The sequence below is a fragment of the Saccopteryx bilineata genome, chromosome 9 (genome assembly GCF_036850765.1).
Source record: "Saccopteryx bilineata isolate mSacBil1 chromosome 9, mSacBil1_pri_phased_curated, whole genome shotgun sequence".
Taxonomy (NCBI): Eukaryota; Metazoa; Chordata; class Mammalia; order Chiroptera; family Emballonuridae; genus Saccopteryx; species Saccopteryx bilineata.
The window spans coordinates 34,367,264-34,380,242 of NC_089498.1; the positions used below are offsets into that span (position 1 = coordinate 34,367,264).

The window sequence follows — 12,979 nt, forward strand, 5'->3', positions numbered from 1 at the left end:
CCAGTGACCATGGGGTCTTGTCTATGACCCCGCGCTCAAGCCAAATGAGCCCGCGCTCAAGCTGGCGACCTCGGAGTCTCAAACCTGGGTCCTCAGCATCCCAGACCAATGCTCTATCCACTGTGCTACCACCTGGTTAGGCAAGGGGCTGGTGTCCTTATAAAGAGAGGGAATTCGGGCACTGACAAAAACACATAGGATTTAAATACACAGAGTCTCAGGTCATGGGTGGGAAATGAGAGTCAGCACAAGTCAGGTCGGGATGCACATGTTTATCGAACATTTATTAGGCACCAAGCACCGTGCTAGGCGCATTGATCCCCAGACCACCCTAGAGGTGAGGGATATTACCCTTCTTGAACAGATGAGGAAATTGAAGCTCAGAGGACATATAATTTGCCGAGGGTACACAGCAGAGTTCCCCCAGGCGTCCAAGGTTGGCCCCTAGTTTTCTGACTGGGGAGTTCTCCTCCTATTCAGGGAGTCCCCGCCCCAGCCCCTGAGGTCCTCCTCTTCCAGGTCCTCCTCAGCAGAGTCATCCTCACTCACCTGCTCTTCTCTTCTGCTCCGTAGGGTGCTCTGTGCACTCTAAACAATAAACCATCAATCATCACAGCAGTGACATCAGTGATGACAACGGGCACAGCACTGAGCACTTGCTAAGTGCGCTGTGTAGATCTGTTCACCTAATACCACGACCCTATGAAGGGGTACTGTTATTAGCCCCGCTTTGCAGGTGAGGCATCTAAGGCACAGAGAGGTTAAGAAACTTGCCCAAGGCCACTCAACTTGGGAGCAGTGGGTTTGGATCCAGTCAGCCTGGCTGGGCCCATACTTCCTCCAGTGCCTTTGGAAAGAACTACTCAGAAAACCAAGAGACACCTCTGTGCCCTCCACACAGTGTGAGGCGAGCTCCCCCTTTGCCCCCCTCCCACCCACTGGGTGACTGAACCGACCCTATTGGCATGAGGCTGCCTCACATCTTTATTTATGCTACTATTAAACACTCAGAGGTTTCCCTGCAGAGATATAAATGTGCCTGATCACAGGCTTCGCTGGGCTCGTGAGGTCACATGTAGTATATGCACCATATGACTTGCCTGAATTCTAATCCACAGAGGGGGGAGGGGAGGGGCGGAGGCACAAGGAAGGCAGAAGAGGACCACCAGGAGCCCTCGCTTCTCAAGTGCACATTACTGCAGGATGCCTCTAGGGGGCGCTCAGGACTGGCGGCGGCCGCACAGCTAGGTTCTGTGGTTTATTTTTTCATCTTCCAGACAAGCCAGGTTAGGCTCGCCGGCAGCGTCTCGTTTCAAACCCGTGTTCTCAGATGGCCTCCCCCAAGTCACTTCACTCTGTCACAGGTTTCATACCCCCACCCCCAATGCTCACCTGGCTGGGGAGAGCCCACGGAACAGCTGCGGCGGGGGTGGCATCGGTGAGCGGCCGAGTGTCGTAAGGCCCATAAACTCCGCGCATCTTGGCTCTGAAATCCTGCCATGGAGACACTCAGGTGGGTTAGATCCAATTGGGAAGCAAAGATAGGGTGGGAGTGGGAAGATGGTGGGACACAGCTGGCATTGCCAGAGCCCCACCTATTTGGGAACCTCCTGTTCACTATTTTATACGACCTATAACAGCCCCTTAAGTGGGTATTAACATTCTGTTTTATAGATGGGGAAAGTGAGGCCCATAGAAGCTAGGTAGTATGTCCAGAATCACACAGGATAATTGCAAATTACTCTGACCCCTAAAGGAATATCACAGAGATGAGCGAATGCAGAAGAGTCCATTGGATCTGCCTTGAACTTCACGGGGTGGCTTTAAAGCTTATCTACAAATTCTTCCACATGTCTAATCCACATGTGGAGCTGGAATATAATTCTCCTCTTGACTGTGGGCCTTAGTGACTTACTTCTAAAAACAGAATGCAGGAAAAGTGACTGTTACAGCTAAGGTTAGGTCACAAGAGGTGATGAAGTTTCCTCCTCGCTCTGTCATGGGATAGGTGCTCACTCCAGGACCAGCCGCCATGCTGTGAGGAGGCCCACGCCATACGGAGAGGCCACGGGCAGGTATTTGGGCTCCAGGATTCAGACAGGGGGGACTTTGTGTTATGTGTGCGGCTCCTGCAGTGGTCCAGGGTCCTGAGCCCAGAAGGAACCCACTGTCACCGTCTTGAAATTCTTAATAGTTGTTGAACAGAAGGCCCACATTTTTATTTTGCACTGAGCTCTGCAAACCGCATGGCCTGTCCTGAACCCCAGATGACAGCCATCAACAACCAGACGCAAGTGAGGAAGCCTTTGATAGGGATCCAGCCCCAGCTACTGACTGATGGAAAACTGATGAAGGACCCAAGTGGGGACCACCCAGCTGAGCTCACCAACCCCAGACCACCACAAGTCATCACAACTGACTGCTGTTTTATACCACTGGGTGTGGCGCGGTGTGCCAGAGGTCACTCAGACAGCTAGATTTTCATCAGCTCAGATGGGGTAACATCCAAACAATAGCAACTTGTGAACATCCAAACAATAGCGAACATTAATCAATTCATTTATTTGTTTTTAAACACCCAAGTGATGATGGACATGTTGATATTCCAGACAGAGAATATTTAGAAATTCCTCACCTCTAGGTTAGCACCCAGGGACAAATGTTTAAAACAGTTCATCAGAATGAGTCTTTAAAATGAATAATAATAAAAAAACCCAAAAAACTGCAAAATGTGGCCAACAAAAACCGCTTCTATCAAGACAGAACCTAAATTGAATTCAGCCCCACGCCACCAAACAGAACCTGGGACATTTGTGACCTACCTCCAGATCCCTCTCCCAGTTGCAGTTCTCCAGGGTCTGGAAGGCACTGGAATACACTTCCACTGCTTTGGCGTGGAAGACCATCTCAATGGTTACAAAGTCCAGAAAAATTTTCTATGGGGAGAGACATGTTAATCATGTAAGTAACACTGTCAAAAGGAGAGTCCTGGGATCACCTGCATGTGAACAAACTAGAGAGTGAAGGGGGTTTAGTCATCCTTATGGGGACAAGTCCTAGGTCAATGTTATTTTTTAATTTGTTTGAATAGATCATGTGTTCCTATTCAAAGGCTGCCTTGCACCAGGATTATCCCAGAAATGTAGAGGCCTCATTTCTCAGTGAAGACTTTCTGAGGGGCGTCCATCCCTCAGCTCTGTCACCTTGGGTTCATCTACTCAGCCTTTGCTCCTCTCATTTCAAGGACAGGTGTTTGCAGGTTGATAGCTATAGACCTTGAGCCTCTGCCACCAACAGGCTGTGAGTGGGCTTCCGGGAGAGGGAGGGGCGCTGCTGGTAGCCCAGAGGCCCACAGAATGTAATTAAGTATGGCTTCTCTCGATTAGATAGTTCAGTTTGGCTCAGCAGGCGCTTAACTGCCTGTTTGGCCCCAGTGGGGACTCCTGCTCTGTGTCAGACCCAGCACAGGCCCCTACTGCCCCTACTGTGTGTCAGGCCCCAGCAGAAGCTTCCTTGTTTTTGAGGCCTAGCACAAGCCCCTACTATGTGTTAGGGCCCTAGCAAGACGCAGGCTTGATGCCAGGGGAGGAGTGTGCAGTTTGAAAACACACCACTTTGGGTAACATGGGAAACACCTGGGGGAGGCGGGCCAGCGGAATCCCGCAAGGCAGCCTGGGAGAAGGAGGAGGAGAGGGTCCCAAGGCTGATGGAAATACTTGCCTCCTCTCTGCCTGCCCCTGGCAGGCAGTGCTGGTGACAACAGCTGTAAGAGGCGGGGGCAAAGGGCTCATTCTGCCATTTCCTGGCATCGTGGAGCCTGGAGAATGACACCCTCTTCAGCCTCAGTTTATTCATCTGTGCCATAGAGACGGGCAGTCCCTGTCCCCAGACTCCTGTGAGAATTCAGTTAGCTCTTTCTGAGCTCCCACCTGGGAGCTCGTCAGAAACACTGAGATTCTCCAGCCCACCCAGGCCCACGGAATGGGGCTCCTGGACTGGCCTATCGGTCTGTGTTTTAAGGAGCCCTGCAGGTGACATCTGCTGCATGCTCAGGTATGGGAAGCCCTGTATTCTATTACAGTGACTCGAGAGTTATTTTTGGAAATATGGTCATTTTATTAGAAGTGTGACCTAAAACCAATGTAGTGATAATCATAATTTCAAGTTCTGGGTTTTTATCTCTTAGATGACTTGTTAGGAGATGGCTTGGTTAAGCTGTCTCCTACAAATTTGACCCCGTAAGTTTAAAGGGTGGCCACTATATGCTGCAGCGTCTGTCAGCCCAAGCACGGAGGGAGGCCGGGGACCCTGTGCTCTCGCCAGCACCCCACAGAGCCCGCCTTCAGGCTGTAAACCTCGGGGGCTTGATAAGGTTAGCTGGTAGCTTTTAAGTCCTGCCTGCAACATAGATGCTGCAGCACTGATTACCACATTTGTTCATTTATTCATTTCTCAAATATTTACTGCTAAGAGCCAGGCCGTGGACCTGGTGCCCAGGATCCAGCAGGTGACAAGACAGGCAGGGGTCATCCCTGTGGACATGTACATGGGAGGCAGGCATGGAACAGCAAGTTCGCCATACTCTGCACTCCCTGATGAATGGCATGAGGCATGGTGGGAATCAGTGGCAGGCCAGGATGTCAACTCCATGAGGACAGGGGCACCTGGCACATAGTAGGTGGTATTGAACATTTGTTAGATTAATGAGTAAATTATAGATATAATTAATCTGTCCCGCTGGGCTAACTGCCCTCAGAGGGAGCAGAGCAGTGTATTAAGAACAAGGCTGGCCTGGCTGGTTGGCTCAGCGGTAGAGCGTCGGCCTAGCGTGCGGAGGACCCGGGTTCGATTCCCGGCCAGGGCACACAGGAGAAGCGCCCATTTGCTTCTCCACCCCTCTGCCGCGCTTTCCTCTCTGTCTCTCTCTTCCCCTCCCGCAGCCAAGGCTCCATTGGAGCAAGGATGGCCCGGGCGCTGGGGATGGCTCTGTGGCCTCTGCCTCAGGCGCTAGAGTGGCTCTGTTCGCAACATGGCGACGCCCAGGATGGGCAGAGCATCGCCCCCTGGTGGGCAGAGCTTCGCCCCTGGTGGGCGTGCCGGGTGGATCCCGGTCGGGCGCCTGCGGGAGTCTGTCTGACTGTCTCTCCCTGTTTCCAGCTTCAGGAAAAAAAAAAAAAAAAAAAAAGAACAAGGCTGGCCTGACCAGGTGGTGGCGCAGTGGATATAGCATTGGACTGGGATGCCGAGGACCCAGGTTCGAGACCCCAAGGTTGCCAGCTTGAGCGTGGGCTCATCTGGATTGAGCAAAAAAGCTCACCAGCTTGGACCCAAGGTCACTGGCTCAAGCAAGGGGTTACTTGGTCTGCTGAAGGCCCGCGGTCAAGGCACATATGAGAAAGCATCACTGAACAACTAAGGTGTTGCAATGCGCAACAAAAAACTAATGATTGATGCTTCTCATCTCTCCGTTCCTGTCTGTCTGTCCCTGTCTATCCCTCTCTCTGACTCTCTCTCTGTCTCTGTAAAAGAACAGGGCTGGATCAGTCTGGGGTTCCAGGCAAGTTTCCCTGAGAGATGAGAGACTTCCTGGAAGAGGGCACAGACTGTGCAAAGGACCTGTGGTACCAAAGGGCTTGATGCACTTGAGCTTGGAGAGTGTCTATGATGAGGCCAAGGGCCAGGGTGCTGGGCTAGGGCTTCTGGAGCCTTGGGAAGGGTTTTGGCTTTTACCCTTTTGAAACAAGGGGAGTCACAGGAGGATGTGAAACCTAAGAATGACCAATTGTAACTGCCTTTGGTGAGATCCTTCAGGCTGCAATTTGGAAAATGGACTAGAAGGGGGTCAAACAGGTGCAGGGGCCTGTGTGACCAGTGTGTCCTTGAAGACCCCGATGCCCCGAGGCCCTCTTGTAAGAGCCGGGCTCTGGGTCCAGGGTTCTAGGCTGCATTTGGGTGGCATCTAGGCAGAAGGAGGAAGGCACCTGTGTGTTTAAAACTTCCTGGAGAAGAGGAGAAAGTCAGGGCAAGTCCTGCAAATCCTGTGTGGAAAGAAAGGGGGTTGGGGGAGACAACTGCCGTGTTCTGCTGGGGAACTGGGCCTGAGAGTTGAGGGGCAGGGCTGCTGAATTATGGCTTCCCCGCAGGCCAGCTGTAAGGGACAGCTGTCCTGAGCAGCCAGCCCCCTTCCCCCACGGCCAGGATTAGGCTGGGATTAACTGTGCTGGGAGCTGTGTGGGCACACGCTCCCCCCCTCTACACACACACACTCTCTCTCTCTCTCTCTCTCTCTCTCACACACACACACACACACACACACAGCTCCACACACGCACATAGACACAAACAAAGCAGCCCTGAGGACTTCCAGCACGGGCAGACCACCCTACCTGCAGGTCCTTCAGCTTCTGCCCCTGGAAGGTGTCAACTGTCTCCTCCAGCTGGTGGCTGGTACGGCTGGCAGCCACCGAGGCCTTCTGCACACTGGTCTCTGCCTGCCCCAGGAGAGAAAGTGTTAGGGGTGCTTCATTCCAGATCATTCTCTGCCTCCTTGCCCCACTGGGAGGCCAGCTCTTCTGCCTCATGGGGGTCTGTTGCCAGTTTGGTCATTGAAGAAATAGCCGAGTAGGACCATGTTTAATGGGGCAGGAGCTGCTTAGACAGGTTTGCTTGCTACTTGTGTGACCTCATGCAAGTCTCTTAACCTCTCTGAGCCTCAGTTTCCTTGCCTGTAAACAGGGCACAGTGATAAGAACTACCTTGCAGGGTTGCTGTGAGAATTAAACAGTGGGTACCTGCTGAGCTATTATTATAACAGTTGCTCCGCATTAGACAATAATTTTGGCATGTAGAATATTTTTTTTTGTTTGATTGTTTTTTGTATTTTTCTGAAGCTGGAAACAGGGAGGCAGTCAGACAGACTCCCGCATGTGCCCGACCGGGATCCACCTGGCACGCCCACCAGGGGGTGATGCTCTGCCCACCAGGGGGCGATGCTCTGCCCCTCTGGGGCGTTGCTCTGTCGCGACCAGAGCCACTCTAGCGCCTGGGGCAGAGGCCAAGGAGCCATCCTCAGCGCCTGGGCCATCTTTTGCTCCAATGGAGCCTTGGCTGCGGGAGGGGAAGAGAGAGACAGAGAGGAAGGAGAGGGGGAGGGGTGGAGAAGCAGATGGGCGTCTCTCCTGTGTGCCCTGGCCGGGAATTGAACCCGGGACTCCTGCACGCCAGGCCGACGCTCTACCACTGAGCCAACAGGCCAGGGCCCAGAACCTGGATTTTAGAGTCAGGTGCCTTGAGTTCTGGGTTTCCCATCTTAGGTCCCATGTGACCTTGGGCAACACTTTTCTTAGCCTGGGTTTCCTCATCTAGAAGTGCCTACCTGGTGTGAGTGTTAAGTAGGAAACCTGAGAAGGGGAGTGATGCTGACCTTCTGATTAGTGTCAATGGTGGGACAGAACCCAGGGCTCCTGGCCCTGGCTTCCCCCACCCCACCCCACCCCTGCCTCTCCTATCGTGAGCCCAGCATACACCTGCCCAGGGAAAAGCTCACCTCGCCGTTTGTGAGGTCATGCATTACCTGCATGTGATTCTACCTTCCCCAGACAGACATGTGACCCTCACCTGGGACTGAAGTGCTGTTAAGGAATCAGGTTAACCAGCAGTTCCCCACCAGAGGGCGCCCGTGACAAACGGTCACCCTGACCCGGCAGCCCCGGGCCCGACTCCAGGGAAGGATACGATCATTTGCCTATCCGAAGGCGACTTCTGCCTCAGTTTCTCCAGCTTTTCCAGTTGTTTGATCTCGTTATGCCGGACGTGTTTGAATTTCTTGATCTCGGCCTAAAGGAGTAGGAGGGCTGTTTCCTGGGGCCCTAGCGCAGCCAGCCCCCGACACTGCCCACCCCATGGTGTAGCGTCCTCACTCACCCGCGTCCGCTTTATCTGAGCCCCGTAGAGTTTCAGGGGGTTGACCACCTTGGTCTCCAGCCTCTCGACCTGGGGGAGCACGGACATGCGGAGAATCAATGTGGACAGAGCCAGGGAGAAGCTTGGAGACCACAGGGCCTCCAGCCTGCATTTATTTGTAGAGTGCCGTCAGCACACACACAGCTGCAGGGTGGGGGCTGTGGGGCTGCAGGGGAGTATGGGACACCCTCCCTCCTCCTTAGAGTTGGGAGCACCAGCCTGGGCCCAGGGCTGTGACTCCCAAGGGCTTGGGCAATACATTTCTTCTCGCTGAGCCTCGTTTCCTTGCTCAGACATGGGACCTGTCTCTATTTTAGTTCTCCAAACTGCCTTCGGATCTCGCTTGGGAGGCTCCATACACCTGCCTGGGACAAGGAATAGCCTGGGATTGCATGTGTGGCCCCTAAGAACACAGCAGGGTCCGTGAAGGGGATGCCACACACCCTAGAGCCGGTGCCTGTCTGCCAAGCCTAATACTAGACACTTCAGTAAACAGTATCAGTCATAGTAGTGATAATCACATTTAAAGTTAATGTTCAGTGCTTACCCTTTGCCCAACATTGGTTTTTTTTGTTTGTTTGTTTGTTTTGTATTTTTCTGAAGTTGGAAACGGGGAGGCAGTCAGACAGACTCCCGCATGCGCCCGACCGGGATCCACCCGGCATGCCCACCAGGGGGCAATGCTCTGCCCTTCTGGGGCGTCGCTCTGTTGCAACCAGAGCCATTCTAGCACCTGAGGCAGAGGCCATAGAGCCATCCTCAGCACCCGGGCTAACTTTGCTCCAATGGAGCCTTGGCTGCGGGAGGGGAAGAGAGAGACAGAGAGGAAGGAGAGGGGGAGGGGTAGAGAAGCAAATGGGCGCTTCTCCTGTGTGCCCTGGCTGGGAATCAAACCCGGGACTCCTGCACACCAGGCCGATGCTCTACCACTGAGCCAACCGGCCAGGGCCCCCTTTGCCCAACATTGTTCGGAATCAAGACGTTATCACCCCAGAGCAGGCCTAGGGGTGCCCCTCCAAGGGTTCCGGAAAACCTTGATCACCAGGCGCCACCCTAGAGATTCTGATGCAGCAGGTCCAGGGTATGACCTGAGAATCTGCATTTCTACCAAGTTTCCAGGTGAAGTTGATGCTTTAAGGATGGGCTCCCTGGAAATCCGGCTCATTAGCTGGGCCAGGGGGAGCTGCACTCCCCACCCAACCCCTTCCTTCTCCTTCTCAGAGGCTTAGGATGCTAGTAAGAGTAAACCCAAACCCATAAAGGGGAGGGGGAGTCTTTTCCTTCCCTTTCCGTCATGTTTCTTGGAGTTTCGCCCCAGTGCCTGGGTCCAAGCTGTAAGCACCTGCTTGTCCTAGCAGCATGGGAAATTGTACTTTTCCTTTCGGGTACAGACCATTCACTAACACAGGTGGCCACCAAGTCACCAGGTGGAATTAGAAAATCCTGTGTGACAAACGGCGCTGAGTCCCCTGACAAAGGACAAGTGAGCCCCGTCTGGAGACCGTGCACGTGAGGGGTCCTCACTGCCTGGCTGTGGGAGGGGGAGGTCTCTGTCTGTGTTCTCTCTCCTTGGATCCCCGGCAAGAGACGCGAGTCTGGTTTAAAGCTCATTTAGTAGAACAACTGTTGAGTTCCATTCTGCGATCATGGAAAAGAGTTTGCTGGGCTGGCAGGAGATTTTTATTTTTAACTATTTTCTTAACACGTGGCAGTCTCCTTGGCCTCAGCCCCCAGGATGTGTGTGCCTCCTCTGGGCCCTGCGAATGTGCCTCCCGCCCGTGACTCAGGGACTGCACAGCGGCAGCGCTCAGGACCGGCTTCCTGTGTCTTCTCGCCTTGTCCACCACTTGTCCAACTCCCAAAAGCCTCCTGCCCTCAGTCCTGTGAGCAGAGGTGTACCCCCCACACACACACCCCCAGGAAGGAGCAGTCCATTGGCTGTGGCCCTGAAGAGAAGGGCTGTCTCAACCCTCTGACCCCTCCCTGGCCATGGGGCCGGGCCTCTGCAAACCCACTCACCTGGGCGTGCCGGTAGTCCTGCACTTTGGCCAGGTCCTCGGCAAAGCTCCTCATCGTGGCCCGCATCTCGGCGTTCTCAGTGTTGGCAAAGTCAACGAGCTGCGTGACCAGCCGGTCGGCCTTGTCCCGCAGCCGGGCTGTCTTTCGGGTGTAGGCGGCCAGCAGTGAGCAGAACTGGCCAAAGTTCTTCTCGGCGTTGTCCACCGTGTCCTCCATCGCCCGTGCCTGGCTGTCCCTGGGGAGGTGGGGGCCCGAGGGGGAGTCTGGGCAGCCACACAGGACTCACCCACCTGTCCCCTTCCTTTCAGGTGGCCAGCGCTGTGGCAGGCGTCTGGTCCCTGGGACAAGACTCCAGGTTAGGTGTCAGTCCATCGAGGCCAATGCAAGAGCCCCGCTGGGTCACAGAGCTGGCTGGCGGCCAGGTAGGAATGCCAGCATGGGCCTGGCACCTCCTCCTCCCTCCCTGCAGCCCTTTAGAGGGGCTCATGTCCCCCTGCAGAGTCGTTCTTTATTCCCTAGCTGCCGTGGCCTCTTCCCTCTAAAAATCCTCTTTTTCTATCATTTCCTCAAGCTGCTGAAATTCTCCTCCACCTCTGAATCCTGAAGCTTTGCCCTATCCCCTCTCTCTGAGTGCACACCCACTCCCATTAGTAACATCTTGCATTGGGGGGGGGGGGGACAGTTGTTACAAAAGACGAGCCAACAGTGATACATTATTAGCTACAAGCAGTAGTGACAATCACATTTAAAGTTAATGTTCAGTGCTTACCCTTTGCCCAACATTGTTCGGAATCAAGACGTATCACCCCAGAGCAGGCCTAGGGGTGCTACGGTTCACGGTTTACATGGCGGTGAACGTTCTGTGGGTTCTGACGAATGCACACGACCGTGTCCACCCCAGTGCCACAGGGCGTGGAGTCACTGTCTTTGGAGCCTTGTGCTCCCTCCATTCATGCCGCACCCCAGCCCCAAAGCTTTAGTTTGTCTGTCTGACATGTCACGGACCACTACCTGTCGTGTGTGGTTTTTCTCACCCTCGGTCTCAGGGTGGGAGTTCCAGTTGCTGGCCTGGTGCCCGCCCATCATGGTCGTCAGTGCGCATATGCGCAGTGACTGAGGGGCCTGCCACGTGCAGTCTATCCTAAACAGCCTCGGCCACTCACCTCCCTCCCGGGCCTCTACCACAGCTCCGAGCATCTGCCCCCTGGTAGAAGCATGATAGCTTCTCTCCAATTGACCTGAGTCCCCTGTGCAACCTTCCAGTCACATCCCTAAGGCTGGAAACTGTGGGAGGGCCCCCCCTTTTTTTTTAATTTTAATTTATTGTGTTTACATAGATTCTAGTGTTGCCCCGAATGCATCCCCCCTCCCCCCATATTCCCCTCAACATCTCCCTTGCCCCCCTCCCCACAGCATGGGAGAGCTCTTTATCCTCCTAACAGATCCTAACTCGTACACCACTTCACAGTTTGCAAAACACTCTGCATACATTACCCCGTAAGTAAGACACTCTGACTGTCACCATTTTTAAAAAATGAGTAAACTGAGGCCCAAGGGGGGAGGGCATCTTGCTCCAGGTCACACAGCTGCCCACCGACCGTATCAGCCTCTCCAGGGGGAGTCCTTGGGTCCCCTCCATCGGAATCCCCAGAGCCACGGTTAAGCATGCAGCTTCCCAGGCCCCCAGACTCGTCAACCAGGACCCCGGGAGCGGGGGCCAGGGGGCTGTACTTTTTTTTAAAGTGCAGCCGGTGATTCAGAGACGCCCTCGAGTTCGCGACCCTCAGTGGGACCAGGCGTGGAAACAGCGGTGTAAGGGCCAGCCAGTGAGTTGTGTGAGCAGAAAGAGAACTGGGCTGGAGAGAGTGGGGTTGGGATAGTTGGGGCGATGCCTGGCGGGGCTTTGAGACACGAAGGAGGGTTTTCCAAATAGAGAGGAATGAGGGAAGTTGGGATGGACCCTATGAATCTGGCTACCCCAGAGCCATGGGCAGTAACGCTGGAGAAGCACAGAGGCCATATTCTGGAAGCCTGTGTTCCTGAGCCCTGTCTTCCTTCAACCTTGAGGTGGGCAGGATGTGGCCCTCTCGTCACCCCCCACCTCCCCAACTCCGTCTCCATCAAGCAATCTGAGCTGCCCCATCCGTCTTGGTGCATCTCCTTCCCTCCCTCCCAGCCAGGGCCAGCGCCAGCGCCAGCACAGGGCCACTCACCTGAAGAGAACAGTGTTCATTGTGACCAGAGCGCCAGCTGTCCTGTTCTTGGGGAATAAGGATAGGGCCCCAGGGGTCCTGTGGGCCTGTAAGAAGCAGGCAGGGCTAGGCACAGCTGCGTGGTCCTGGCTCAAGGGACGCTGCCACCTGGTTGCTGGGCAACGTGACCACTCACAGCCACCCTGGGAGGAGACTCTGCTGGTTGCCTGGCAACCCCTCCCCAGGCTGGCCTCTCCTGGTGGGTGAGGAGGGACTGCCCGGCCTTGCCTGCTCAGGGGAGTCCTAGAGAGGCCCCCACTCTCCCCTTGAGGTGGAGGTTCTGGTAGAACAGCTCAGTGTTGTGGGGCCCCAGGAAGTAGCAGGGATTGGATTTAGGGCCACTTACTTGGGACTCAGCCCTGGGCCTCGCTGTGCTTGTGGGTTCTGAGTGCTGAGGCCCCTCCTCCTTAGGAGGGCACCGGGCCTTCCTCGGGGGCATGGGGGAGGGCAGGCAGGGTCCTAGGAGACCTGCTTACTGGGGATGGGTGTGCAGAAGAGCACAGGGAAAGGGGGGAGGGCTCGGGGCCTTGTCACTGAGGGCATCAGCCCAAAGGAACAGCTTCAACATTTTTGTCATCATTTTATTGGTTTTTTTTCCCCCTCTTATTATAAAAACTACCCAGTCCTTGTTAGAAAAATAAAATAGAGGTAACACAAAAGGAAGAAAATATAGCAGCACCTATAAAATTGTACTAAGTACAACACATTTTACGAATTGCAAGATTTGTACATTTCTGTGTATCTAT

At 54.3% G+C, this 12,979-nt stretch overlaps 1 protein-coding gene across 1 annotated transcript; it reads right to left on the bottom strand.

Moving 5' to 3' along the window:
- Positions 1 to 282: 282 nt before the first annotated feature.
- CIBAR2 (CBY1 interacting BAR domain containing 2) lies at positions 283 to 12,298 on the bottom strand. Its single transcript, XM_066243080.1, has 9 exons — positions 12,195 to 12,298; positions 9,982 to 10,216; positions 7,924 to 7,992; positions 7,735 to 7,836; positions 7,618 to 7,623; positions 6,387 to 6,491; positions 2,823 to 2,936; positions 1,393 to 1,494; positions 283 to 588 (listed from the first exon to the last, which is right to left on the bottom strand). Exons 1-9 carry the CDS (start codon positions 12,212 to 12,214, stop codon positions 445 to 447), a joined length of 897 nt encoding a protein of 298 aa, XP_066099177.1. The 5' UTR covers positions 12,215 to 12,298; the 3' UTR covers positions 283 to 444.
- Between the last annotated feature and the right edge of the window lie 681 nt (positions 12,299 to 12,979).